This window comes from Artibeus jamaicensis, unplaced genomic scaffold (assembly GCF_021234435.1).
Source record: "Artibeus jamaicensis isolate MK-2021 breed Jamaican fruit bat unplaced genomic scaffold, CSHL_Jam_final scaffold_1019, whole genome shotgun sequence".
Taxonomy (NCBI): Eukaryota; Metazoa; Chordata; class Mammalia; order Chiroptera; family Phyllostomidae; genus Artibeus; species Artibeus jamaicensis.
The window spans coordinates 3868280-3895176 of NW_026522025.1; the positions used below are offsets into that span (position 1 = coordinate 3868280).

The 26897-nt window shown below is 52.9% G+C and overlaps 1 protein-coding gene and 1 long non-coding RNA gene across 6 annotated transcripts in view; one reads left to right on the plus strand and one right to left on the minus strand.

Moving 5' to 3' along the window:
* Window positions 1–26897, minus strand: part of SLC1A7 (solute carrier family 1 member 7) — a 46209-nt gene that overhangs the window by 16431 nt on the left and 2881 nt on the right. For 2 of the 5 annotated variants that reach the window (XM_037161949.2, XM_037161931.2), the window contains exons 2-3: window positions 21953–22032; window positions 5116–5331 (exon numbers count right to left, since the gene is read on the minus strand). In XM_037161949.2, the coding sequence (XP_037017844.2) occupies window positions 5116–5331; window positions 21953–22032 (296 nt within the window). Of the gene's footprint in view, window positions 1–5115; window positions 5332–18986; window positions 19041–21952; window positions 22033–26897 lie in introns of all 5 variants that reach the window. The other 3 variants (XM_037161967.2, XM_037161957.2, XM_037161941.2) reach the window with 2 other exon arrangements.
* LOC119061434 (uncharacterized) lies at window positions 2633–5858 on the plus strand. Its single transcript, XR_005084782.2, has 3 exons — window positions 2633–2709; window positions 3511–3564; window positions 5787–5858. It is a non-coding gene; the product is annotated as an uncharacterized LOC119061434 (long non-coding RNA).

Below are 26897 nucleotides of genomic sequence, written 5' to 3' on the forward strand. Positions count from 1 at the left end.
CATCCTGTTACTGCTCGGTTTTCAACTTCTGGTAGGCATCGGCTCTGGGCCAGAACAAGAGTGAGGGGGCCCCGGTGCCCCCGCTGCTGGTGTCCTTGTACACACAGCCTCTGGCAACACCAGGGCCAGCGAGGGTCTCAGAGAGTGGCTGTCCAGTGTGCCCTTCTCATCTGTCTGTCCTAAGATGCTGGGCGACCTGATGCAGGGGCTTGCATTCACCCCCACACCCCCAACTCTCAGCACAATGTCTTCCCCCAGAGCAGGTACTTAATAAAGGTGGGCTGAAGGGAACGGAATTACCTGCAACCCGCGCCTGCCCCCAGGGTATCCCTGTGTGTCCAGTCACCCCCTGTGTACTCCACCCTGCTCCAGTCTGTCCTCCCCACACTCACCAGCCTCTTGCTTCTAAGCATGACAGCCCAGCCCCCAGCCTGGAATCAAGGTCTTCAGGCTGAGCTTTGCCCTTTGCTCCTGACCTCATCTCCCAGAACCCACCTCCAGAAGCTTCGGCTCAGGCCTGCAGCCTCCTCACAGGGTTGGAGGCCTGTGGGTTTCAGAACCCAGAGTTAGAAGGGATTCTGAAAACCACTGGGGAAACTGAGGCCCGGAGAGTGGGGCTGGCCTGCCTAGAGCCACACAGTGACTGACAGGCAGAGCTGAGACGAGATGTCACATCTCTAAGGTTCTGTCCCAGGGAACATGTGTCATCCTCTGCAGCTGCATTCTCTAAGAAACAGTGACAGCCACCCAGCTTTGCACAGCAACTTGCCTTGGGGTTGAGAGCGACTGGGAGAAAAGCCTCAAACCAGAAGGATCAACTTTCACCACGTACAAAGGAGCTGAGAGCAGGAATTGCCCCTGGAACGTCTGACTCGGACACACGTGCCCCATCGGAGCCCTCGGCCCCTGCGCAGCGGAGGCAGTGGCGGGAGGGTGGGGCCCCCCACCATCACTTTCCACCACTCGGGAAAACTGTTTCGAATCATAGAATCCAAGAAGCGATGAATCATAGTCACCACCTCTCAGAAATAACGGACCTTAGAATGGAAACGTCTAGAAATTCCTCTTCCCCTGGCTTACAGGACATCTGCTCTCCCTGCCCTCCTCCAGGCCCTCAACTTGCTGCTGCCTTCAGCTCCGCAGCCCCCCAGGGTGGCTGTGGGCCACCACTCGCCGGCCTCAGGGCTGCCTGCTCAGCACCCTCCCGCTGGGTGGTCCCTCTTGTCCAGTGGGTTCAAACCCCAACTCCACCGATGCCCCCACATCCCACGTGTACATCCCACGGACACCGTGCCGTCCTCTGTGCCAGCTGCTCTTCTAGGCACCAGGATATCGCGGGACGTGGGGTTTCTAACACTCTAGCCCTCCTGGAGCGCATTTTGTTCCAGTGGGCGAGATAGAAAGAGAAATACAGAAGTCCACAGACATGACAGTGTTAGGTAGTCATAAAGGCTACGAGGAGAGAGTGACAGAGGCTGGGAGGTCCCTGTGAAGAGGTGACACAGAGCCGAGGTGTAAATGGAGGGAGAGAAAGGCCGCATGCCTCCTGCAGGAGGCAGCGATGAGGACAGGGCAGGCAGACAGGACCCTAGTGACACCTGGAGGAGGGGCGCGGAGGCCGCCGGCATGGCTGGGTGAGGGCAGGCGGAGTCGGCAGAGGTCAGACGCCGACCTGCCTGCTGCGGGGGCTCACAAAGGGGCTGTAGATCACAGAAAACACTGGATTTTGTCGTGCAGTGGGCTGTGAGCGGGTGTTACAAAGGATCCCTTTGGCTGCTGTGCTGACATCAGACTGTGGGGAAGCGGAGAGAAAGAGGGCGGCCTCGTCGGACTCCGGAGTGAGAGGGCGTGGTGGTCCGGGCGATGGTGGGGGTGGCAGAGGGGGACAGGAGGGACAGGTTCCGGACATTGTATTGAAGGTACAGCCGCGCGAATTTGCAGACAAACTGAGGGCAGGAGAGGAGAGAATGAGAGAAACCAGACCAAGGGGGGCAGGACTGAGTGAAGGGCAGATTTACGGGGAAATCAAGAGCCTGGCTTTGGCCGTGTTAGTTCTGAGATGCCTTTAGACAACTGTATGTAAGAATCTGAAGTGCAGGCGACACATTTCCAGGCTGGAGACAAAATTTTTCAGCCTCGGGGTACAGAAAGTACTCATCGTCACGGTACGGGATGAAATCACCAGGCAAGTAAGCGAGGGCACCACACACCCTGCCTGGTCTCCTTCTGGCTCTAGACCCTGTGGCTGAGAACCACGTGACAGGAACAAAATTGCAAGTATGTTTGTGATCTGTAGTTCGTCACATGCCTCAACGGATAAAAGAGAACCCAGAGAACGGGGAAAGCGAGGCAGCGGTAGACCGCTCGCATCGGTGGCTCCCTTTCACGGACGCCCTTTGCCTGGTGATACTGTGGTCCTCTCTCATCTGAGTCTGGGCTTGGCCGTGTGGCTGGCTTTGGCCAATAAAGCGTTCACTGACCTTGAACAATTAAAATAAAATAAAATTTAAAAAAGACGTTAACTGACTTGACAGAAGCAGAGACTTGGAAAAACACATGATCCTCTACCTTCCTCATCAGAACACGCCCAGCCTTGATCTCTTTTGGAATCCTGTCATCACCGGGAAGAAAATCCAGGCTGGCCTGCTGGAGGATGAGAGACCACGGGAGTTCATCTGCCTAGATTGCCTTACATCAGCTGCTCCCCAGGTGAGTAACCAGCTGTCTGCAGGCACAGAACCTTCCAGCTGATTTAGAGAGCCTGAGCTGTCATTTTAAGCCACTAGGTCTTGGGTGGGTTTGTTACACAGCAATTAATAATGGATGGAGGGGGTTGGGGGGAGGGACAGAGAGAGGGGAAGGAAGAAAGGAGAAAGAAAGAAGAAAAGAGAAAGAAAGAAAAAAGGAGAAAAAAAGGAATAAAAAAGAAAGAAAGAAAAGAAAAAGAGAGAGAAAGAAAGAAAAAAGAAAGAAAGGCAGACAAGGAGGGGAAGAGAGAGAATTGCATGCTGGGCCTCTATCCCCACAGGGGAGGAGGGGACTGTCATTCCTTAGGGTTTTTGGAGTGTCGGGGCTGGCGCCTGACTCACACCCAAAGGCCCTGGGAAAGGCCTGAACTTCCAGCAAAGATCTGTGTGCTTCCCATGGACCAGACGTGGACCCTGCCTAAAGGGGTCAACCAGGGGGGTGAGATGACCCGCAGAGGAGTTGACCAGAGGTCAGGCCTGAGGAGAGCGTTAGAAGCAGCCAGATGGAGCCGGGACTGCCCAAGTCAAGGGAATGACAGGGAAGACGCCAGTGACAGGAGGGGCTCCAAAGACCCCCAGAAGCACCCCTGAAGAAATGCAACTTGGGAGTGCTTACGCCAGCTCCCAGCTCCGCGGCCTCTGGGGGAGGACCTTCTAGCCCACTCTCTGGTCTCTCTCCACTACTCCAGCCCTGGTCCCAGCAACAGGGGAGCAGATGGCGCTAGAAACAGAAAAACCTACTATGACCTTCTCCCCACTCCAGGTTTCCCAGTTTGAATCAGATGCAAAACGCTAAGACAGGATTCATGTTAACTCGGTGAGTCTGGAGTTTTAATATTAGACTGGACTGGATTTCTTACATCTGAGTCTGGCAAGAAAATAAAAGGGACTAGAAGGAGTCCACAGAGCAGGTCTGATGCGGAATCCTGCTGAGCCCAATACATGGCTTCCCACGGGTGCTTCCGGGCTCCGTCCCGCCCCGCCCCCTCACCCACATTGTGCGGGGAGACCCCTCAGCGACCAGGGTCTGCCTATCGTCTCTGCCCTGCTGGTTTCCCGCACTCCTTCTCCAGGTCCGACTGTCCCACCAGGCGCACGCACTAGCCAACCATCAGCAGGCATCTCCCCCGGGATGTCCCGCTTTGGCACTGTCCTCTGGTCTGGTGACCACACCGCCGTCCACTTGGGTGCTCAGACCTGACACCTTCATGCCATCAGCACCATCTCCTCCACCCTCCCCTTTGTCTTGCCCGTCTCCTGCTGATTTTACCTCCTGAGCAGCCCTTCAGTCTGCCCTCTTCACCCATGCCCATGGCCGCTACCCTGGCCGTGTCCCTGCCTCCATGTCCCTCTCCTCCCTGCCCCCCACTCAGTGAGCCTCCTGAATTAGATCATGCTCTTCCCATATTTAAAACCCATTTCAGGATAAAACATGATGTTTGGCCTGGTTCACCATGTTCTTCATGGTCCAGCACCATCACCTTGTCCCGTGATTGTCCGGCCCCTCCTGTCCCCTACCCACTGCACTCCTCATGCCCAGTCACACTGAAGGAGCTATGATTTCTCTCCACAACTCTCCCCTCAGCCCAGGGCCTGCACCGCTGTGTGTCCCTGCCTCCCCTGCCCTCCCACCCGCCCCACCCTTTACAGCAGCAGCTTTGCCCCCTCTGCCCCTGCTCCTCCCCCTGCCCTCCCCCACCACCCTTGTTTTCCCCATCAGAGCCCCACCCCCATGTTGCCTGTATCTAGTCATGGGTTTTTCTCTCCTCTGGGTCTAGGGCAGCTCTGAGTGTCCTGGCTCAGGCCAGAGTTGGTGAGGAAACCCTCAGGAAAGGGAGTGGTCCATCGGGAATCTGGGGAGGGCAAGTCAGACGTGGAGGTGCTTCAGGGCCTACGGCACTTTCCCGGGAGGCGAGCATGGGTCTGTGAAACAAACGATTAGCAGAGCCTGTGCAGGGGCAGCACCGGGGGAGAAAGCCCTACACTTGGAGTCAGACAGGCCTGTAAAAAAGGGACCAAAAAGGAAAGGGGGGGACCTGTGACTGCTGGCTTTCCACCTGAGAGGCGGGGTGTGCACTAGTGAGCTCAGTCAGTCAGCAAACACTCGCTGAGCCAAGCCGGGTGCCGGGTCTGGGATGGCAGAGGAGCCCTGTCCTGCCCTGGAGGCGCTCTCAGACTGGTGGGGGCGGAAGGTGCAGTGTGAGCCCAGAGGGAGCACAAGGGCTGAAGCAGCACAGAGCGGCCTCCATGGCGGCCCCATGAGAAATCAAGAGCAGACCCTGAGCATGCGCTCCCCCCACACCTTCCCCTGCCCTCTGGTCCCGGCCCAGGACGGCTTCCCCAGCAGGGTGTCGGTGGTGAGGGTTACCGGATGAGGTCCAGCAGGGCATCGGCTGAGCTCATGATGGGCTTCCCGCTCTGCTCCGTCTCCTCCTTCTGGGCCGCCCTGCCTGGGTGGATGATGGAGACCATGACGATGCCCACGACGACCGCCACGAAGGTGGTCCACAGGTAGTATGCCACAGTGAGAATGCCCAGGCGGCTGGAGGTCTTGGCGTCCAGAGAGGCGAGGCCGGATATCAGGCTGGGAGGAAGATGTGGGTCGCAGTCTGGGGGTGGGCAGGCCCTGGGCTCGCCCACCTTGGCTGCCCCTCCCGGCCCTGCCCTGTGCTCTCACAGCGCTCCTGGGAGTGTGCAGGCACGGAAACCCACACCCCCATAGTCTAATCTGTGTGGCTCCTTCCAGCCTCTCCTTCCCTTCTGCTCTTTCTCCCATGGCAGGGTCAAGTCCTTCCCCACCCACCGCTGGGCCTTTCCAGGTGCCATTGCCGTTGCTTCATGTCCTCTGATCAGCTCTGTCACTTGCCCAAGTCCTACTCCCTCGATAAGACTGAGCTTGGTGCCACCTCTTTGGTAAAATCTTTCTGGACTGCCTGCGTCTCCCCCAGGGCGAGGAGCCCGCTGGGGTTCCCGCTGCCCCAGGCCTCCCCGTCAGAACCGTGGTCACCGTCACGTTTGCTTGTCTGTCTCTCCTACCAGACCGAGGACATGCGAGAAGAGGGACAGATCGAACTCCTCTGTGGGTCCCCAGTGCCCAGCATGAGCTCTGGGTGCCGCCACCACATAGGTGGTTACTGTAGGCTGGCTGAATGAACTCAGGAATGAGCGGTGAGTGAGTGAGTCAGAGCCCCGGGCCGGGAGTCCGAGGCCTGGGTCCTGGTCTTAGCTCTGCCTGCTGGCAAGCAGGTCAGTCCCCCATCTTTGGGCCTCAGGACGCCCATCTCTAAAGTGGGGGCATGGTTAGATTTTCCCTGAGAGGTGCCACCCTTTGGCCATCTTGGGTTAGTGCCCGGGCCCAGACCCCTTGTGGGAGGCTGTGTTGAGGTGGCTTGTGGGTCTCTCTCCTCTTGGGTCTGCCCGACCCCTGCTCACCCTGACCTGGACTCTCTGCCCACCAGTGCAGGCCAGCCCGGAGCTACTCTTCCCATGGCTGTGGGAGGGGGGAGGGCAGGCGGGAATGAGAGATTAGTTAAGGAGATGCTCATGCGTGGCTTTGCTGCCAAAAGGATTTTCCCCCAAGCCCTTTCATTCTTTCAGATAAAGGAAGTATTCGTCTGGTTTTAATCATGTAAACAAGATGGATAATCCTGCCCTTTTCCTGCTCCTCTTATCAATAGGCCACAGCAGGCAGCATCCAGCATGAGGTGGAGCACTAGCCTCTCCCCAACCCTTCCTGCTTGCGGTAGCAAAGGCTCACTCTTCTGTGAAGACACAGTTTAATGTTGTCCTCCTCCAGGAAGCCTTCCCTGACTACCAGGCAGGGTGGCAGCCCCTCTTTGGGCTCCCACAACCCCTGTGCTGCCGTCTGTCCTGGGCCCACCTTACTAAGTTGCTATTTCCTGGAAGTGCCTCTAGGGCTGGGCCTAGTTCTGGTTCAAAGCTGGGTTCACAAAGCCAGGCACAGGACTCAGCAGGATACAGCTTGGCAGCAGTTTGCTGAAGCAAGAAGAGAGTGGATGAGTGAATGAATGAGTGAATGAGTTAATATTTACAATCTCTGTTCATTGCTGTTTGCCAAGATGCCATATGTTAGAGATGGGCTCAGGGTGGGTCTCAGACATAAATCCTGAAGGGCTTATTATGAGATTATGTGGCCAGGGATAATGGGGGGCCGCTCTGCAATCATTGTCCACGAGAGAGATTATCCCCAGGCCGGGCCCAGCACATCAGCCCAGGGCCAAACGGTCCCCTGGCCACAAATCCCCCACAGCAAGGTCCCACTACTTCGGGCCACAGAGAAGCCATGACCCTGAGAGAGGACCTGCCCCAGGTCACACAGAACACTAGTGGCCCACTGGACCAGAACTCAGAGCCCAGCTCCAGATGTGTCCTCCTTCATTTGTGCCCACTCTATGCCATGCCCTGAGCCCACAGAAAGAAGTCAGAATCAGTCCCCGAACTCAACTAGCTCCTGCTCTGTAGGGGGTTGGGGAAGGCGACAGACATAGACACTGGGGACACAAGTAGCCTCAAGTAACCAGTGGACAAGGTGGACAGTCACATCAGTGCCATAAGGGAGAGGGCCAGGTTGTGCTATCTTTATGCAGAGGAGGGAGGGATTACTTATCGCTTGGAGAGCTACGAAGGGCTTCCTGGAAGAGGGGGCATTTGAGTGGGTTCTTGGAGGATGGGGCAGATTTGGAGATGGGCAGATGTGCCAGGCACTGGGACCGCAGAAGCCAACAGGGAGGCTGAGAGGAAGGCAGACGTGGACACACCAAAATATTTAATGAGATCAGAGCTCCAGTCACATGTGTGGCCTGGTGATATGTGAGGCAGGAAAGACAGACTAACCTCAGGAGTGTGGTGGCCTTGAGTGCCAGGCCGAGGGAGCCAGGGGAGCGAGGGGTCCAGCACAACTCATCTCGCAGAACCTGCTGGATGACTCGGAAGGGAGATCTGAGAATTTCTTAGATGTGAGAATATGAAAGTAAACGAAGTATGTCAGGAGGATCACTGATATGGTACTTCTAAGAGCAACACTCTGGGGCCCACTCGAGAAACTGCGATGCCATTGGATGAGCAGTAATGACGTAGTCAAGCAGGGGAGTTCTAAGCCACCAGTAGAAGTGATGTGTTGTCAGAAAGACGTTCCTGTCTGATGCTAAGAGGAGAAAGCAAGGTACAAGATAGCTTCTGGTTCTGCAGGGAGCCCTGCGGCTCCTGGGGCTCCTCTGATGGAGACCCCCCTCCGGGTCTGTGTCCAGACAGACACACAGACATACGTGAGGGGTTGTGCAGGAGACGGTGCAGGCGGAAATCAGATTTCTGAATGGGTCCAAGGGTCACACTGAGGAGGGAGAAGTCTAATGTGGGGGCGGTGCCGAGTCAGGGACAGACCTGGACGTGGGCTGGGAGGGAGTGTAGGGAGGGAGCAAGAAGGGGCCCCTGACCCAGGGGCTCTGGGAAGGAGAGGGCCGCTGGATACCACGGGAAGAATTCCACCACCCAGGACCCCAGCAGCCCCACTCTGGAACCTTTCCCTCTCCCCACGAAATGGAACGGGTTTCCATCTGCCTGAAGAGAGTGGTGACCAGCGGAGGTGGGAGCAGGTGGGCAGGGAGTTTCCGGCAGTAGCTCCCCCGCCAGGCTGGTGCCCACTCCGGGGCTCAGTAATAAGGAAGGAGTTTCCAGGTTCTGCCATTAGCTGATGGCGGCTCCTTGAGGTCCCAGACTTTTGGACTAAACTGTTGGGTGACCTTTCTGAGACCCTAAAGCTGGTAGGCCAGTTTGCAAAAAGTGTTGGGTCACATGGACGTGCATAGAAAGAAGCTCTAGGGAGTTTTTTTTTTTTCAAGATTTTAAATTTATTTTTATTTTTAGAGAGAGGGGAAGGGAGGCAGAAAGAGAGGGAGAGAAACATCTATGTGTGGTTACCTCTCACACGCCCCCTACTGGGGACCTGGCCCGCAACCCAGGCATGTGCCCCGACTGGGAATCAAACCAGCGACCCGTTGAGTCACAGGCCGGTGCTCAATCCACTGAGCCACACCAGCCAGGTCTTGAAAGTTTAATAGTGGCTGTTTTGGAGTGGTGGAATTAAGGGTAATTTTTGTTTTGTTTTTAATATTTTCCCACATTCTCTCTTATTTCTTCAATGAGCAGGTCTTGCTTGTGTGACATAAAACACAAGCGCTTGAGCACCTGGCAGCCACAGAAACCCTAATTTGTCTGGAGCCGAGCTGTTCCCATGCACCTGCACAGCCACCTAATTTGACCCTTAATATTCCAGGCCAGCGCCGCCCTACACAATGATGTGAGCCACATTTGTAATTTAAAATTTTCCAGGAGTCAAGTTAAAAAAGAAACAGGTGAAATTCTTTTTGGTGAAGCTAATTTTAAGAATATGTTAACCCAGTCCATCCAAAATATTATCATTTCAATGTGAAATCAATATAAAAATGCTTATTAAAATGTTTGTAAAAGTAATGCAAGCTTTATAATTTTAATTTAAATTAATTTTTAAAAAGTTCATTCCTCGGTACTGGCCATCCATTTCAAGTGTTGACTATGCTATTGGTCTGTGAAGTTTGAGTTACAGATAAGAAAATTAAAGCTCAACAGGTGGAGATGATTAGACAAACCACCCATCTGGTGAGTTGTGGCGTCAAGACTGAAACAGGGGTTTCTGGTCCAGAATCCCTATGGGGCTTCCCCCTCGCACACTGCCTGTCTGTGGTACAGATTTGGTTTAATTCCTGTGGAAGAACAAGGTCTGCTTTTGGCTGACCATGATTTTAATATGACTTAGTCCATGTAATGCCTCTAGTTCAACTTCCAGAATTTACAACCTGTCCCATGCAACAGTTTTCAGATTTATGGTGGTGAGCTCCCCATCTTTGGAGGTATCCAAGTGGAGCCTGAAAGGCCATCTTGTTGGGATGCTAGATCAAGGCTTCTAGACTGAGTGGCTGGTTCCATGAGGATGACCTCAAATGTCCCTTCTGGCTCTGTGTTTTATGGTGAAGAAAGAATAGATAACCTTGCCTCTTTAACTCTCGGCATGGCTAGGTGCTCCTGGGAGCCCCCCACATCCTCCAGGGACCTGGGGAAGAGCCCTGGGAAGCCCAGAGGACCGGGATCCCTCCCAAGCCATCTGGCCACCACCCAGAATCCAGAGATTGGGGTTCAAGAGATTGTGGTGATTGGAGAGTCGGCTGGGTTCCAGGGCACAGCCTGTTTCAATCCTGTAATTGCTCCACCGGAAGGGGTGGGGGAAGGGAGCCGCAGCTGGCAGGCTCCTCCTGGAGGGAGGAGAGGCTGCTTCCTCCCTCCCTCACACCTGGCTCTTGCAGCAACCCCTGGAGTGAGTACTGTGACCCCACCTACCACCTGGAGGTGCCCACTGCTTGCACACCTCACTTCGGAGGGCAGACAGGCTACTCAGCCTGCTGGGCGTGCCTCCCCTTTTGAAGTCCTCCGGAACTGCCCTCCTCCGTCATGGCCTCGGGTCACTCCCCTCCTCACTGTCCCGCACCCGGTTCCCCACTACTCCTTGAACCACCTTCGTTTTGTACTGGCTGTTCCTTCAGCCCGGACCTCTCTCTCTCCCACTCTCCACACACCTTCTCAAGTTTCTACTTGTCTTTTCCAAAATCAGTCTAGACCTCACTTCCTCCAGGAAGCCTTTCCTGACAGCCGTTTCACCCTCCTCCCCAAAGCACCCTGTGCTGCCCGGATTGTTATGGGGCACTGTGCCCATAGCTCACCCCTGAATCCCCGAGGCCCAGCTCTGGTACACCACAGGCTGGCAGGAACGAGTGTGAGTGAAGCCTCGAAAGACCCAGTCCCCTGGCCCTGCCCTCCCTGCTTTCCATTCTGCTCCTCTCCTGCTGCTGCTACGCGATTCTCACGTCTCCACTCGGGCACCACCTCCCTACAGAGCCCACCAGGCTGCACTGGGCATCTCCTGTGAGACCCTGCCTGCGTCCCACACTGCCTGGGAGCCCTGGGGCATGTTCCTGAGCCTCTGTGCGCCTCAGTTTCCACTGGAGGATAACACGGGGACCAGGATGGTTTCTTTGAAGGTTAATCTAGGTTTAGAATAGTGCCTGGTATGTAGTAAGTATTCAATACATTCTAATCATTACCTGTCCCATGGCCACCTGCCCCACTGTGAGCCCCTCCAGCGAAGGGCTGAATCTGGCTCCCAGGGCCTGGCCTAGCCTGAGCATGGGTCTGTTGATGTGTGTGATGTTAAGCCAGGGAAGAAGTCTAGACTGGATCGTTAAAACGACATCTGTGAGCTCAGATGCCTGGAAACAAGTCACCTGGACTAGCTTTGGTGTCCTTGCCAGGTGTAGGGAATGCCCCTGGCGCTGTGTGTCTGTGTGACATCGAGGCAGTGGGCACCAGAACTTTGGGGAACAGACTGGAGCTTTTGGGAATGACCCATCACAGGCTCTGCCCCGTCCTGAGTGAAGGGGCCTCCAGGGTCTCTGGCGCGAACTTCCAGGCTCTGCCTTCAGCCCTCTCCTTCCCAGTCGTTTTTATCAATGGCTTGGCCAGGCCTCTGACAGCATGTGGATTGGATTTGTTGAGGACAGGAAGCCAGGAGGAACAGCTAACGTGTTGGATGAGGGATTGGGACTAAGCGGACCCCAGCAGGCTGCGGCCGAGGGCCAATTCTGACATGATGAAACTGCGTGGACACATGTTGGGCCGTACTTGGCTTCAATAGCTCAGACGGCACAAACCCTGGGGTGGAAGAGAGCGGGGCCGGGGGAGGGGCAGGCTGAGCCTCAGCAGCAGCACGAGGGAAGGGGCCTCTGGGAGTTTGTTTGCGTCCACTTCAGTAAGTCAGATGGGGCCTGGGGCAGCAGGAGAACTGGTGGGCCCTCAGCCTGTGGAGCCAGAAGCCGGGGAGCTCGTCAAGGAGGACGTGGACCTGCCCTGACATTGAGACCCATGGGGAAAGGGACAGGGGAGGGAGGCGTGTATCCCAGAGGGCAGCTGGGGTAGGTGGCAGGTGACAGCGATGCAGGCCTGGGGGAGGTGCTGGAGGGGCAGGGCCGGGGACCCCCAGGCTGAGTAGACCTGGGGACACTGGGATGGATGAGGAAAGCCAATCACTTCCCAACAAACAGAGCCATCCCTCCCCGAAAGGGGTCACCTTGAGAAGTAGTGAATTCCCAGTCACTGAAGAGTGCAAGCGACTTGCTAAAGTCACACAGTGAGTAAGTAGATTTGAACACTGGCTACTGGCATGACAACATCCATACTCACAACATCCCGGCTCCGGGACGTTGGAGACAGGAGGGAGCTCCGAGCCCGTGGCCAAGTCCTCAGGCTCTGGCCTCGGCTGACCCGGTCAGGGAGGCTCTCCCGAGCTGGCCTCCGGGAGGCAGCTGCAGAGAGTCCACCCTACAGGCAACCAGAGGGAGGCAGCTGGGGTCTGTGGGAGCTCCCTCAGCTCTCAGAAGCTTGGCAGCTTACTTCTTCCCCCGGAGCAGATGACAGGCCCCGCAGCTGACAGCAAGTGCCACATTGGTGCAGAATTACGCTTCCCAGATGGCTCTGCCACACTTCGACCTGAAGCCAGCTCCTTCTGAGCCGCAGCACAGGATGCCCAGTCTCCCGCATGGCTAACATCTGGGTTGTTGGGTCCCAGCTCCCCCATGTCAAAGGCGGAAGCTCCTCTGCTGCCTCTTTGCACATCTCAGAGGACAGAGAACTCACTGCCTCCACTGTGGGCTGGTTCTGCTTATGAAAAAGTCCTTCTTGGGGCCAGAATGGGACCTGCCTCCTGGGAAGAGAATTGCTCCAACTGGGCCCACCCTGCCCTCTGGAGCCACATAGGCCCCACCTCTTCGGTTTCTTTTGCTATAGATTCCCGGGCGGGGAAGATAGAGAGGGAGCAACCGGCTCAGAGTGCCGGAGATGGGGAGGGACAGTGCCTGCCTGGGGCTTACAAAAAGTCCGCTTGAACTGAATCAAAAGGAAGAGCTGGAGGAACCGCAGCCACAGCCCCCAGAGAGCTCAGAACGGCCTGCCCATCAACCACTCTCAACACTTTTCCACCCGGGAGGCTGCGCTCTGTTCCGAGGGTGATAAGGCCAAGTCCAGTTCCCACCTCCATGTGAGCCAAAGCCCTTTCTTTCCCCGGAGGCGAAGAGTGCCAGGTGGGAGGGAGCCAGACTGTCCTTGCAGACTGTCCCCTGTACCATCAGGAACGACTTTCTGGGGTGTCTATTGTGGCTGGCTTTGTGAGTGCCAACATGTGGTTAGGAGCTCGACTCATTTGGGAAGGAAAGACCCCACCCAGAGCCTCTGGGAACGTAGGTCCCCTGTCTCCTCCTGCACCAGCTGGGTTCCTGGTGTCTACACCCCCAAGGCTCTGGCTGGGCCAACCCAAGTAAGGCTGACCCCAGGTCACATGAATACCCCCGTCCCAGGACAGGATCTTGCAGTTCTCCACAGGGGAAGATACAGGAGCTTTTTCGAAACCTCACCCACCTCCCCAGACTCAGCTGTGTCCCCAGCCTACCCCATGATGAACATTTGCTCAGGGCCATGGGAGATGGGGCTCCAGAACTGAGCGAGGATGGGTCTGAGGTCCTCGGGGAGCTCCGTCCAGCAGGTCGAGAGACCTGCAGCTGGACAACACGAAGTCCTAGGTCGTGGCTGGGACTGAGAGAGGCCAGGGCTGGGGTGTTGCCCAGCCCGGGAATCAGGCTGGCTTCCCCGTGGAAGTGACCACTGAATGGACCCCTGAAGGATGAGTAGGAGCTCTCTATTGGGAAGGGGGAAAGAGCAGGGGAGCCTGTGACCGGTGATAAACCCTGGGAGTTTTTTGGAGTCACCAGGCTAATGACCTGACCCCGCCCATAGCCCCCAGCTGGATGAGTAAGGCAGTCAGCTGACTGGGCAAGAAGGCCAAAGACAGATCCCAGGGCTCCCATCAGAAAGGTCAGCAGAGTTCTTTGAAGAACAGTTGCCCATGGCCTGAGGGGCAGAGTCCAGGGAGCCCAGGCTGCCCACGCCCTGCCTCCCTCCCACTCACTGCTGGTGCTGGGCAGCCCTGGGCAGCTGCCCCCAGCACGCTGGCTCCCGGACCAGGCTTTGACGGCTGCTTGGCCCAGGATCCTCTCCAATAAGTTAGGACGTGGGTGTTTGGGAGTTTTCTGCCAAACTGGAGTTCCTCAGGAAGGGGGAGAAGGGAGGGTTGGGTTTCTTTGGCCAAACATGATTTCCTGATTCTAAGAAAAATCAGTTTAACATTCTTACAAGAAATAGGAAAACAATACATACACAGGAACACACACACATATATATGCATGCACACCATACGCACGTGTAAAGAAGGCACCACACATTCACACACAGACACACCCAGGAACGTGGATTTCTTTGTTAAGATATGGAGCTTACAAAACACTCTGCCATGTTCAGCCTCAGTGAATCACAGACACATGGATTCGGTTTTCCTTGAGTGACGCCTGGTTTAGGAAAGTGAAGAATGAGGGAAAGGAGGGTTTGGCAAAAAGCGAGTGGAGAATTGGAGGCCCTCGCTGGGTCCAGATGCTGTTTTGACCCGCCCCTGGTTCCGTGTGTCCCTCTAGTCTGAGGATGTGTGAAAGCAAGTCTCAGCTGACTTCCCAGCATCAGGAGCAAACTCTGGCCTCGGTGGGGCTGCATGGGTCTCTCTCTCTCTCTCTCACACACACACACACAAGCACCTGCCAGGAACTGTCAATTTGCACATGGTGTTGTGTCTGATTTATGGCTGAGGCTAAGGGTGTGGTAAGTAACAGAACTGGAGGTAAATCTAGGGTCTGGGGCACAGTGATGCCCTGACAGCATATCCAGTAGCATTCTAGGTGTCTGGTGAAAGAGGCAAAAGGGCTTTGCAAACTCTGCCCCAGCCCCAAGTGGGAGAGTAAAACAGAATTATTATGAAGATGAGGGTGCAGCATGACAATTCTTACAACATCTGTTAAATGAAAAAGAAAGAAGAAGCAGATAGACATACGTTTGCAGAAGTAATAGTATCTTCCAAGAACTTAAAGGAACAACCCTGGCTGGTGTAACTCAGTGGATTGAGCGCAGGCTGTGAACCAAAAGGTCACTGGTTCAATTCCCACTCAGGGCACATGCCTGGGTTGCAGGCCAGGTCCCTAGTAGGGGGTGCACAAGAGGCAACCATGCATTGATGTTTCTCCCCCTCTCTTTCTCCCTCCCTTCCCCTCTGTCTAAAATTAAATAATATTTATTTAAAAAGGAATAGAAAGTTGCCAATGCTCTTTGGATTAAACTATAAATTAAAAGCAAAATAGATCAGAGTAGTGACCAGTGGTATTACTGAGAGAAATGAGAAAGGAAGGCTCTCAGGCTCAAAGGCTTGACTTCTCTGGTGGAAGAAGGGGTAATTAGCATGGGGACCAGTCAGCGGCGGAGCACAGAGAAGACAGGTGAGAGAGGCAAACCACTCAGCACCCATCTAAGCATCACCCACGAGAGAGGGATCCAAGTTCAAGGATGTAACGATGCTATTGCAGGTCCTGACCATTAGACTATCAGCTCTGATACAATGAGGCAGAATTTCCTAAATTTTTTCTGAGGCTTCTGTATTCATGAGTAGAAACAGCAAGGCTTCTTGCGGCTGATTTTGTTTTTGGAAGAGTTTTTCAGATGGCAAATGTAAGGTAAGAAGGCATGCACTGTCTGAGGAAAGGGAGAGACTTTCGCGGTTTAGTGCCCCTTCCCGAGAACTTAAGATCTGCAGAGTTATGGAAAGGTGCCCCAATTTGCACAAGAGGCTCGGGGCCTTCTGAGAAAAAGAGACGGAGATCCCGACCCTTGCACCCTCTGATCTGAAGTTAGGGTCCCGGCATAATTACGGGGCTCATGACTGAAGTCTGTTGGCACTAATGCCCCTAGGGCTAACCTACCGGGAGAAAAAGGCACTTAGGGTTGAACCCCAGGGAACTAAACTCAGGACATGACTAAGCTGCTTTGAGGGACGATGAAGGAGCTCCTCAGTGGGATCTAGCAGCCCCAGCAGGGCAGCCCCGGGCTTGGAGCAGGAATATGCACCTGCAGGGGGCGGTGTGCACGCTTGAACCAGGCCATGCAGGATCCGTGTTCAACAGCGACACCATGTGGAAGGCACCAGAGCAACAGGGCTGGCGGAGGATGTTCCCGTCCCTGTATCTACCTGGCCTGAAGCTTTCACTGGATGAAGAAAGCTGGCCTTGGCCTGTGGGGCGCAGGCCCAAGAGGAAGGCATCGGGACTCCTGCTTGTAGAGAGGAGCGGGAGCATATCCAGCATATTCCGTCCCCAGGTCAGCATGTCAGGCAAAAAACAAGCATAATTAAATTTGCCCCTGAAGATCTCTTAAGTTGCCCATTAAGTTCAGGGGATATATAGTTCCTAAGTAGTCATTCGAGTCACTCTTCTCCCATTTTTGGGGTGGGTTGATGTTTCTTTAGATGAACACCAGTCGAAGCAGTCAGCATACACTCAGAGGCCATGATGGCAGAAAACAAATCCCCCAACAACCCTCTTTCATGGCCTCGAATCACAGTGGCTGCAGGGAAATACTCTCTGAGCAGGGACAGGGCTGGCTTAGCCCCGAGCAGACCTGCCTCCCGTGGCTCGCTCGCTCGGGAGCATCACTATGCACGGAAGAGCTCCCGCCTCCTCTAAATGTTTTTTTTTTTTCTCATTTCACAGCATATGTAATTGATGTCACTTAAGTTAAATATACATACAGTGGGGCTTTACCAGGTGGGACCTCGGAAATCAACTGAAAATGGCAAGCTGGGAGTCACACTGGTTGCACAAGTAAGCACGTTTTTCTGGCAGCAAACAGATTCACCCAGCGGGCTCCTCAGGTGGTGATCGTGCAGGCAGAGATGCTCTGGCCTAAGGCTGTGTGCACCTGTCCTCTTGGCCACAGATTTATCTCTGGATGAATACATTGACATTTGGTTGATTTGGTCTCCTCTTGTCAGTATCAGAGGACAGGCCCGACCAGCTCAGTGGCTCAGACAAGAAGCTTCTGAGCCAGCTGACTAAGGGTCACACCCCGGGCCTGGCAAACGTACCACTAAGAATGGTAAACACAATAGCGGCAAAGGTGGTATTGGGGTGTTGCCCTGTGCTCATGTTCTGTGAGACTCTGTCCTAGAAGACAGGAGAGGGAGGGGTCCTGCTCCTGGCCTTGATGAAGCAAAGAGCTCTGCTGGGGACTATCTGGGGAGAGGGCAGGAGGTAGCAGACTGCCTTGAGGACCTGAGGTGGCCTCTAGCCAATAGCCATTAAGAAGCTGGGTCCTCAGACAGACACGCACAAGGAAATGACTTCTTCCCTGGCCAAGCCTTCAGATGAGAACACAGTCCAGCTGACACTTGACTGCAGCCTTGTGAGATAGATGCCACCGCTCCCCACCCCCCACCAAAGAGAATCCCACCAAGCCCTGGTAGATAATAAGTGGATGTTGTGTTAGGTCACTGAGTTTGTGGTAATTTGTCAGCCAGCATAGATACCTAGTGTACAGAGAGAGAAAGAGAACCAAGGGGTGGCTGAAGGGCTTACACTCCTCAATGTGACCCTTGTCTGTGTTCTTGATCCCAACTGTCAGTGAAACTGTAAAACTTATGAGCCCCTTGAAGCAAAGGGTCTGCAGGAGGGTGGGAAACTGGCCAAGGCCATGCCTATGGCTCACTGTATGGCTGTGAGGGCCGAGAAAAGCCAGAGACAGTGAGCACTGGAGTTCGTGGTAAACGAGGGGGCCGCTCAGTCAGGGCACGGGGACGGGCTCCGGGCCCAGGTGACAGCACGCTACCTGAGACGCACGGGACCTAGTCCGTGCCCTGCGAAGGCTGCTGTGAACACAGACGTGCGGGACTCGTGCAGCTTTGTGTCAGTGTGGAGGACGCACCCAAGTGTGCCTGAGTCAAGGCGGACTTCCCAGAGGAAGTGACAAGCTGGGGTGCTAAGTAAAAGCATAGGGCAGGAGCAGGTCACCCAGAGGGACTGCCTTCTGAGAGCAGAAGCAGAGGGAGAGGGTTTCGTGAAACACCTCATCTGGGACTGGGAGGAGCTGGGTGAAGCGTTAATAAGTTAGAAAACCATGTGACTTCCACAGTGTATCAGGCGCCATGCTGGGTGTTTTCCGTACATTATTTCTCAGGAAAACCCAGGAAGGAAGGGAGGTGTTCTTCCCATTTTACAGATAAGTTCACCGCAGCTCGGATGCTAAGAGACTTGATTAAGTTCACATCTCTAGTGAGTGACTCCAGAGTTCCCATTCTTCCCCTGGAGCCTCTTGCAGATTCTCAGCACCCCCACCTGTGCTGTCTGCTCACCACCCCCGCTGAGACTTATGAAGCCACAGCTGGCCAGGGGTGGCTTGCTCCCAGCTGGGCTGTGGCGTGCCTGGCTGAGGAGGGGCTCGGGCGAGCTGCTGGCTTGCAGTAGATAGTAGAGAAAAGTGCTGGATGGTGCCAGACTGTGGGAAGAGTGACTAAATTGGGCTCCAACTCAGGCCAGCTGGCCCTACCTCCTTCCCTCTGGGCCTTCTTTCTCTAAAACAAAGTGTCTCTGTGACTGTCTCCCTGCTAAATAGTGAGACACTCCAAGGCAGGCACAGGGTCCTCTCAGTCCTTGCATCAACCTCTGCCATTACTGCCCATACTTCTTCACATCTCTCCATCTCCCTTTGCCTGTATGTTAGATTCCCTTCTGCAAAAATCTGACACCCATACCACCAGGTGGGGGTTAGTGTGGATGGAGAGGGGAAGGCGCACCTGACCTCACGGCATCTCACGTGAAAACAGTGATGCCCGGGGAGGAGTCATGGCGACTGGTCCTACCCCTTGGCAGGCCCAGAGTGGCTGGTCCGGGTGGGAATACTGGTTAATCTCTATGTCACTTCTGTGCCAAAAGAGGGGTCAGTACCCTATGATGTAGTGTGCCAGCTGTGACTGCAGTCATTGAACTAACGAAACTGAGCACATCCAGGGTGGTGGCAGCATCGACAGTGGGGACAGGTCAGCATCAGTGTTTGTTAATAAACGAAGAGCTGGGAGGGTTTGTCAGCGGAAACTTGAGCTAGGTCTTGAACACAGAGTAGGACTAATTCAGAGGAGAAATAGGCATTTCTGGAAGCGGGGCAACAGCACGGGCAAAAGCGTGGAAGGCAGAAAAGTTTGTGGCACACTCAGGGACTCACCAGTGACCAGCCTGCTTCCAGGAACTTGGCACCGGGAAGGGGTGGCAGGTTCTCCTGGAAAAGAGCTTAGAGCACTTAGAGGTGAGTGCCAGGATTTGGGGCCCAGACTCGCGGGTTATTGGAACTAGGAGCAAATGTGTGTCCTCCTCTGCCTTGGAGCAATCACACCGCAGCAAGCCCGTGTCTCCCGGGGCTCCGGCCAGGAGAGAGTGGGGACCGAAGAGCGGCAACCCTCACGCCAGGCTCTTTAGCTCCAGCCAGAAGGCCTGATCCCAAGACATCAGGGCTTTGGGGTTTTTCTTCACCATTAGAACACTTGCGGGACTTTTAAAACAAACACCTGCATGGGCCCCTCCGGAGTCCGGTTCCCTAAGTCCAGCATGAGGCCTGACATCTGAATTTTCACAGCAGCTTTGCTCAGCCTTGAGTGATGGTCCCCACACCAGAGTGGTGGCTCCTTGGGACCAGGACACCCCACCTGGGCTGGCTAGAGCAGGAGTCCTGGGCACTGTGGGCAGTGCATGGACGGAGGAGGGATGGACAGATGGACCATGGGCCAGGTGAGGGTAAAGAAAGCAGGCTCCAAGGACACGGGATCGGTGCTCAGAAATGTGTCATTTTTCCCAAAAGAAGGTTAAACTCTCCCTTAGTAGGAAAATTTCGAAGCACTGCCTTTTTTCAATGACATGGTTGCTCTGCACCAGCCCAGACTGTGTAATAAACAAACTAAATGTATGAACACACACTGGCTTTTTCTCAAGTTAATACCACATTCCATTTCCAGCCAAGAGAAAGTGCTTTGGTCGGGTGGAGAGACATCAGGCCTCCGAGCGCCCGGACTTGGCCAGCCGAGCGGGCCCTTAGTCACTAGGTAAACTGGACCCATTGCGGCCCAGAGCCAGGGGCACCTCAGCCAAGGTCGTGTGATAGTCATGGTGCAAGCAGGTCCAGGACCTAGACATCTGACCCTCTGACTACAGGAAGTCTTTTAAGCTAAACAGCTTGCCCCAGGTCACGCAGCTAGAAAACAGCAGGGCCAGGGTGGGAGCCCAATTCTGTCCGCCTCCATGTTCCTCACGAGGCTTAAGAGGCGGTCAGGATGGTCAACAGCAAAGGGTGACAGAGCTGCCTAACTAGAGTCCCGTGCTTTATTTTGCAATAAAACTGGAAAGAAGGGGGACGACAGCCTTGTGCTTCCTGCATTAACTTCGTTAGCTATCATGTAACTGCATTTTCTCATCGGCCTCCTGCGTGGCCTGTGAGCTCCTCAGGGACAGAGCCTCACTCAGCTCTGTATCTGCAGTGCCCAGTACAGGGCCAAGTACCCAGAAAGCTCAATGCACGATTGTTGAATTCACTCGTGAACTCACCTGACAAGTGTTAATGAGTACCTACTGTGCGCCAGGCATTTGGCTAGGTCCAGGGTGGAACCTGGACAGAATGTTGTCTTTGACTTTACAAAGTTTGTGGTCCAGGGGAAGATAAAGAAACCAGTCAGCAACTGAATATATATAAAAGAACAATGGAGTGTTAAGTGTTGTGTGGGGAGTTCAGGGAGGAAGATCCATACTGGGGAGTGCTGGGCTCACCGGTGGGATATTAAAGCCATGAGGACAGATTAGAAAAAGCCTAAGAAATTGCAACATTTAGAGGCTGAGTAAAAGGAGAGAAACAGATGGTGGAGGGGCAGAGAGCAAGTGAAGAGCCAGGGAAGTGTGAGGCTGCAGCAGAGAGCGTTTCCGGAGGCAAAGAGTGACCAGGGGCTGTGTCAAGTGTGTCGGTCGCTGTGGAAAGGTCAGGCAGAGCAAGGACTGAGAGTGGCCTTGGATTTAGCAACACCGTGGCCACTGGCAACTTTGACAGACTCATTGACCCGGTGAACGACTCAGAAGGTGCGTAGAGAGGCGACAGCAAGCAGAGAGGGCTGAGAAGTCAGGGAAAGCTTTTGGAGGGAGGCGGCATTTCAGCAGAGCCTTGAAGAATGACTCTTGAGAGACCTCAATGCTGAACTGGGCTGGACAAGGCCTCCCTGGGGGGAGTCGAAAAGTCCATGACTCTGCAGGGAGCGGGGAGGAGCTGTCTTATTCCTCAGCAGCAGGGAGGCTGACGACCCTGCCGCAGATGGCAGAGCCCACTACACCCCTTAGGACTCGGGGGCTTGTCTGCTTCCCTCTCTGCGGAGAAGTCCTGGGAAATGAGGATTTCAAACCCCTGGCCTCAGAGCAAAGGGCTCTTAGATACCATCTGGAGCGGCCTGCTCACCACACACTTGGAAAAGAAAGGTCAGGGTCTTGCCCAAGGCCACGCAGTACATCAGTGATAGGGACCATGTGATCTCCAGTGCTTTCCTGTGGCCCTCGATCTAGTGGGTTAATTCTGAATTCTCTAGCCTGGTCTTTCATGACAGGGCAAGAAGCCCCCTCCAGCTTCATCTGCCACCCTCCCTCCCTCACACCCTGAGATCCAGGCCCACCGCGCACACTCATACGTAGCCTCATGTGGTCCTCACAATAAGCCTTGGGAGTAGGAGTGATATTTCAGTTTACAGATGGGGAGACTGAGGCTCAGAGAAGTTTGATAACCTGTCAGAGGGTACACAGCCAGCACCGTATACCGCTGAGCCAGATTGTCATCGCACGAGTGTCTCCGAAGTCATCTTTCCCCCACGCCTTGCTGCATTCACCATGAAGAGTCCCTCCTCTGGGAAGCAGTCCCCGAACCCCTGCCCTGGAGCCACCCTGAAGTCAGGCCTCACCCCATGACTGAAACAGCTGGTGCCACGAACGACTCAGACCCCAGCAACCCGTGCCGCAGCCTTTGGCCCACACGGGCCCCATGATCACACCGCTCCCAGTCCCACAGGGCCAGTCTGGCCGCCCACAGCAGGAACAGGGCTCAGACAGAACCTGTACAGAATCCTGTCCCCTCCCTGCCCCAGGCTTCCCAGCCAACACCCTGCCGCTCACCTGGAGACCACCAGGGGTAGGATTAGCATCTTCAGCATCCTCATCAAGAGCTCTCCAGGAAACTGGAAGTAACTAATTTCCTGAAAACACACCAAGAGCCAGGTTGTAGCAGGCGGTGCAGGCTTCACAGTTGCTCAAGCCTTGATCTTCTTCAAAGCACCATTTCACGCGCACTCTCTTGTCTAGCCCATGGGCAGCAGAGTAGTGGAGAGAGCTCAGGTTTGGGAGCCAGACTTGGGTCCTAGTATTGCTCCCCCACCCCCTTGAACTAGCTGTGTGGCCTCAAAGCAAGCTACTCAATCTCTCTGAGTTTTTCTCATCTGTAACGTGAGGGTAATAACCACTTCACAGGGTCATTGGGAAGCTTAAATGAGAGGACGCCCACGAAGCACTGGGCAGAGGGCCTGGACCAGAGCAAAAGGTCAGTGTCGCAGTAAATAACAACAGCCCTCCCTCCACCCCTCATCTCTGCACCATTCACTGCGCATCACCGTGTTAGTCTGTCCCACGCAGCAGACGGTGAGAGGCACGAAGGCAGGACTGCGTGCTGGTCACACATTCATTTGGCATGTACTGTGTGCCAGGTGTCGCATTGAATACCCCAAAATGAATTAGGCACGGTTTTGGCCCTGAAGTTCTCAGTCTAGTTCTTAAGGAGGCTGACTCGTGACACACTGCGGCATTCTGGAGCCAGTTTCTTCTTTGTTGGGTCCATTGTGCGCCCCCAGTAAGACCCTCACAGGAGGTCTCACATTTAAAATGCCAAAAGAAAATCGGATCAGGTTGGTGAGACAGCACTGAGTATAAAGAGCCCCCACTGGACAGAGTTCTTACTTGACTTCTTTGTGGGCTGCTGGTTCCAGCCTGTCCCTGGGGCTTGGATTAGGGCTCTAAATTCTTGCCCAATGAGCTATCTCCAGAGGCACCAGTCACATGAGATGCTGACATCCAAACCAGAACAGACTTCTGAGCCTGGTAAAATTTGAATTTCAGGTAAACAACAAATATTTGTTCTTTATGCATACTAAAAATTACTGTTTATCTGAAATTCAAATGTAACTGGCTGTGCTGTTTTAAAATTTCATTTAGTTCAGTTTTGCTATTTCTGGCAAGCCTCCTTTGAGGCCACTTGCATCAGGGAGTAAGGCTGTGTGGTAAAGGCTGGTACACGGACTTGCAAATACTGTTCAAGTTCAAGTTTTGTACTTGCAACTATTTTTTTTAAACCAAAGCCAAACATAACACTTGGTTAATGGTCTGATGATTTGAAAAGCTCCAACTCATAGAATTTTGGTGCCACGGAGGGCTTTTGAACGGTTCCTTAGTCTGGCTGACTCATTTTGTAGCTGAGGAGGCTGAGCCACAAGGGGGAGGTGACTTGCCCCACAGAGTGACTTCGCAACAGAAGGGACTGGTTTCTGCCTCCTAGGCCTGTTCTGCCACCATTAGTGATGCACCAGAAATCCTGCTTTTAAAAATGTGCCGGTCATGGCTATGTGCTTTTAATTAATTTTAACTTGGGTGTATAATCTTTAATTTAAATAGCACTGTATTTTAAAAGCAGCCCCTTTCTCACCCATCTCTATCCCAACCCCAACTTCCCTTGTATTCCTTTAGCTGTTTTCCTTAGAACTGTTATTTCTGAACAATATGGTTATAATACTATTTTTAGATGCATCTTTTTGACATCTATTAACTTCCCCTTTTGATGTCTGCCACGACGGACAAAGACATAGTTCCTGGTCCCCTTTTCCTAACATTTCACCATTATATCAATTTTTGATATAATTAATCATTTAATTTTTGATTAAATTAATCATTGAGGTTTACAATATTTTGATCATAAAATATTGTTCACCGTTGAGCCAAGTAAAAAGCTACAATCATTTTTTGTACAACCTTTCTTTCCTGCAATTAATAATTGACTGACTTTTCATGTCTCATTTTCTGTAAGCCACTCACTAATTTCTTCCAAATGCTTTAACTCTTTAAAAAGGCCTAAAAAGGCTGCAGCCGCTCCTGCAGAGAAGTGTAGGTGGCCCTGGTCTGGTCCCGGGAGAGAGAACCGGCCAGCTGAGAAGGGTCCCGGTTCTGGGGGAGATCAGAGAAGGGGCCACTCCAGACCCCCAAGGCAACATAGATCCGCACCTCCTTCCCCTCCTCAACTGAAGGAAAGGAGAGGTGAGGAAAAGAAAAAAACAAAGAGCAAAGAACGTCAGATTACTGAGGAAGACTTGGAAAAACAGAGGAAGAAGTAGAAATGAGGAGATTAATGGGATTTGCCTCCTTTGACTCCACAATACGGGAACGAGGTGGGCAGCTCTGTGAATAAATGCCTCCGCGGAGGACGCGCAGGCAGCCGTGACCGGAGGAGGGGCTTCAGCAGAGCTTTGGGTTTCATTGCAGGAGAACCAAAATGCTGAAGAATGATTTTTTTTCCCCCTTTTGTGATCAGAAGAATGGATCTTATATTTTATATTTCAAATGCATCAAAACAAGATCACAGTCCTTCCTCCTCGTAAAGTAAGAAAATCTGATTAATGATGTGTGCAGTTCACCTATCCTGCCTCAAAAGGAGAAAGGTTAAATAATGACATTTTTTTTCTTTTAGAAAATATCACCTGGGGCAATCATTGACCCCATTTTTTGTTGTTCTTATTCCTGTGGAAGATGCACATATTTTGTTCTTGGATACTCATTAGGACTTTTTAAAACACATAAAAGTAATTTGGGTGTAAGTTTCTTAAATAAATAAAATAGGCTTAGTGAGAGTCTTTTCTATATATTGAGGTGCGCCAGGTCCTTTTACGCCTCCTGGGACCTCAGGCCAAGTGCTCTCCAGTCCCGGTTTGGGACTGGGATCTTCCTGTCCCAGTTTGGACACACAGCTCTGCAGGCCCAGAAGAGGTCCCAGGCCTCTTCTCTGCTGTCTTTCTGGGACTCTCTCCCATCTAGAATCTCCTCTTCCCTGGATCCCTTGTCTTCTTGGCTCGCTTCCTTGTTTTGCTGGAACATCTCCTTTGGTAGCTTCCTCAGTAAGAGTGAATGGGAGAGAAACTTCTGGGTCCTTATGTGAGTAAAAATGCCTTTATTCTACCTTCACCTCTGATAGTAGTCTGGCCACACATAAGGTTCTTAGTTGAGAAGAATTTACCCTCCAAACAGACTTGACTGGGGGTGGTGAACACACAATACAATATATAGATGGTGTGTTATAGAACTGTACACCTGAAACCTGTATAATTTTATTAGCCAATGTTACCCCAATAAATTTAGTATAAATAGATAAATAAAATAATCTCCCCTCTGAATTTTATTTTATTTATTTATTTATTTATTTATAAACATCAATGTGTGGTTGCCTCTAGCACACCCCGTACTGGGGATATGGCCTGCAACCCAGGCATGTGCCCTGACTGGGAATCAAACTGGTGATGCTTTGGTTCGCAGGCCTGCACTCAATCCACTGAGCTACACCAGCCAGGGCTTTTTTTTTTTTTTTAAAGATTTTTATTTATCTTTAGAAGGGAAGAGAAGGAGAGAGGGAGAGAAATATCAGTGTACGGTTGCCTCTCATGGGTCCCCTGCTGGGAACTGGCCTGCAACCCAGGCATGTGCCCAGACTGAGAATCGAACCTCGAACGTCTGGTTCACAGGCCCACGCTCGATCCACTGAGCTACACCAGCCAGGGCTCCCCTCTGAATTTTAAAGGCACTTACCTTCTGGATTCCAGGGTTGCTTAAGACATTTCGAGCTACTCTTACTTCCTATTCACCCCATGAGACTTGTTTTATTCCCTCCGAACCAGTTAAGGCTCATCCATTTATCCCCAATTTTCTGTAATTTGCATGGTGATGTACGATGGCATGAGATTTCCTTCTTTCTTTTTAAAAAATTCATAGTGCTGTGCAGACCTTTTATTTCTGAGAAACTTTCTTCTATTGTCTGTGAATTTTTTGTCGTTGTTCATGCTTTCTAAAACTTTTATTAGAGAGTTAAGTATTGGACATTCTATTTTTTTCCCGTTTTCTTCTTCTGTTTTCATCTCTTTTTGTTTTATTATCTGTGATATTTCTGCAACTTTATCCCAGCTATTGATATTTTCATCTTGGCTCATCTATTTTAAATTTCCAAAAGCTCTTTCTTGTTCTTTGACTATCCTGTCCCATTTTGTGGTCACTAGACCTTCTCTCATATCTTCGAAGAATTTAAGAAAAGATTTTAAAAGTTTCCTTCTATTCCCTGCATTGTTTCTGCTTCATTAGACACCATCTTTTTTGTGTGTTTAGTTTCTGCTTTCATATTAGAAACCATGACTGTGACTTTCCGCTCACATATGAGTGTGAGGAACTTCTGTGTGCACAAGTGGGACTTGTCAACCTAAGGAAAAGCGATGGATGAGGATCTGGCTTTTTCTCTGGGGGTGGGGTGGGGTGGGCACCGAATCTCCTCTACAGCAGAATTCGGAGATCTTTTCTCTGAGGCTTCAGTGATAGAAGTCTCTTCTCCCTTGGACTGGGGGAGGGCGGGTGCTAGGCCTAAGCCCAGCTGACAGGAATCTTGTGGGGACCCCACACTCAGAATGTAGGTGTCCACTAATTTGTCTGCAGCATGCACCTCCCTGCCTCCCCTCCACCAAGATCCCTAATCAAGCTTCTCTGGTTCCTTGGGATGGGCAGCGGGGTGGAGATGGGTGGATGAGAAAACCCTTGAGTACCTGAGCTGGAAATAACCTGGGGGATCTAACTGTTCCTGTTGCAAAGTTCCAGCCAAAGTCCCTGATCTCAACTCCATGCTCCACCCCTGCTTCCTACAGCACCTTGTCCCGAGCCCTTCTGGAGTTCTCCAGGACGAACCGATGTGGTATCTACTTCCACAGACATAAGATTTTAGCTTTCAGTGCTCTCTTAAATGAGGTCATTCAACTCTATCCACTTCCTGTCT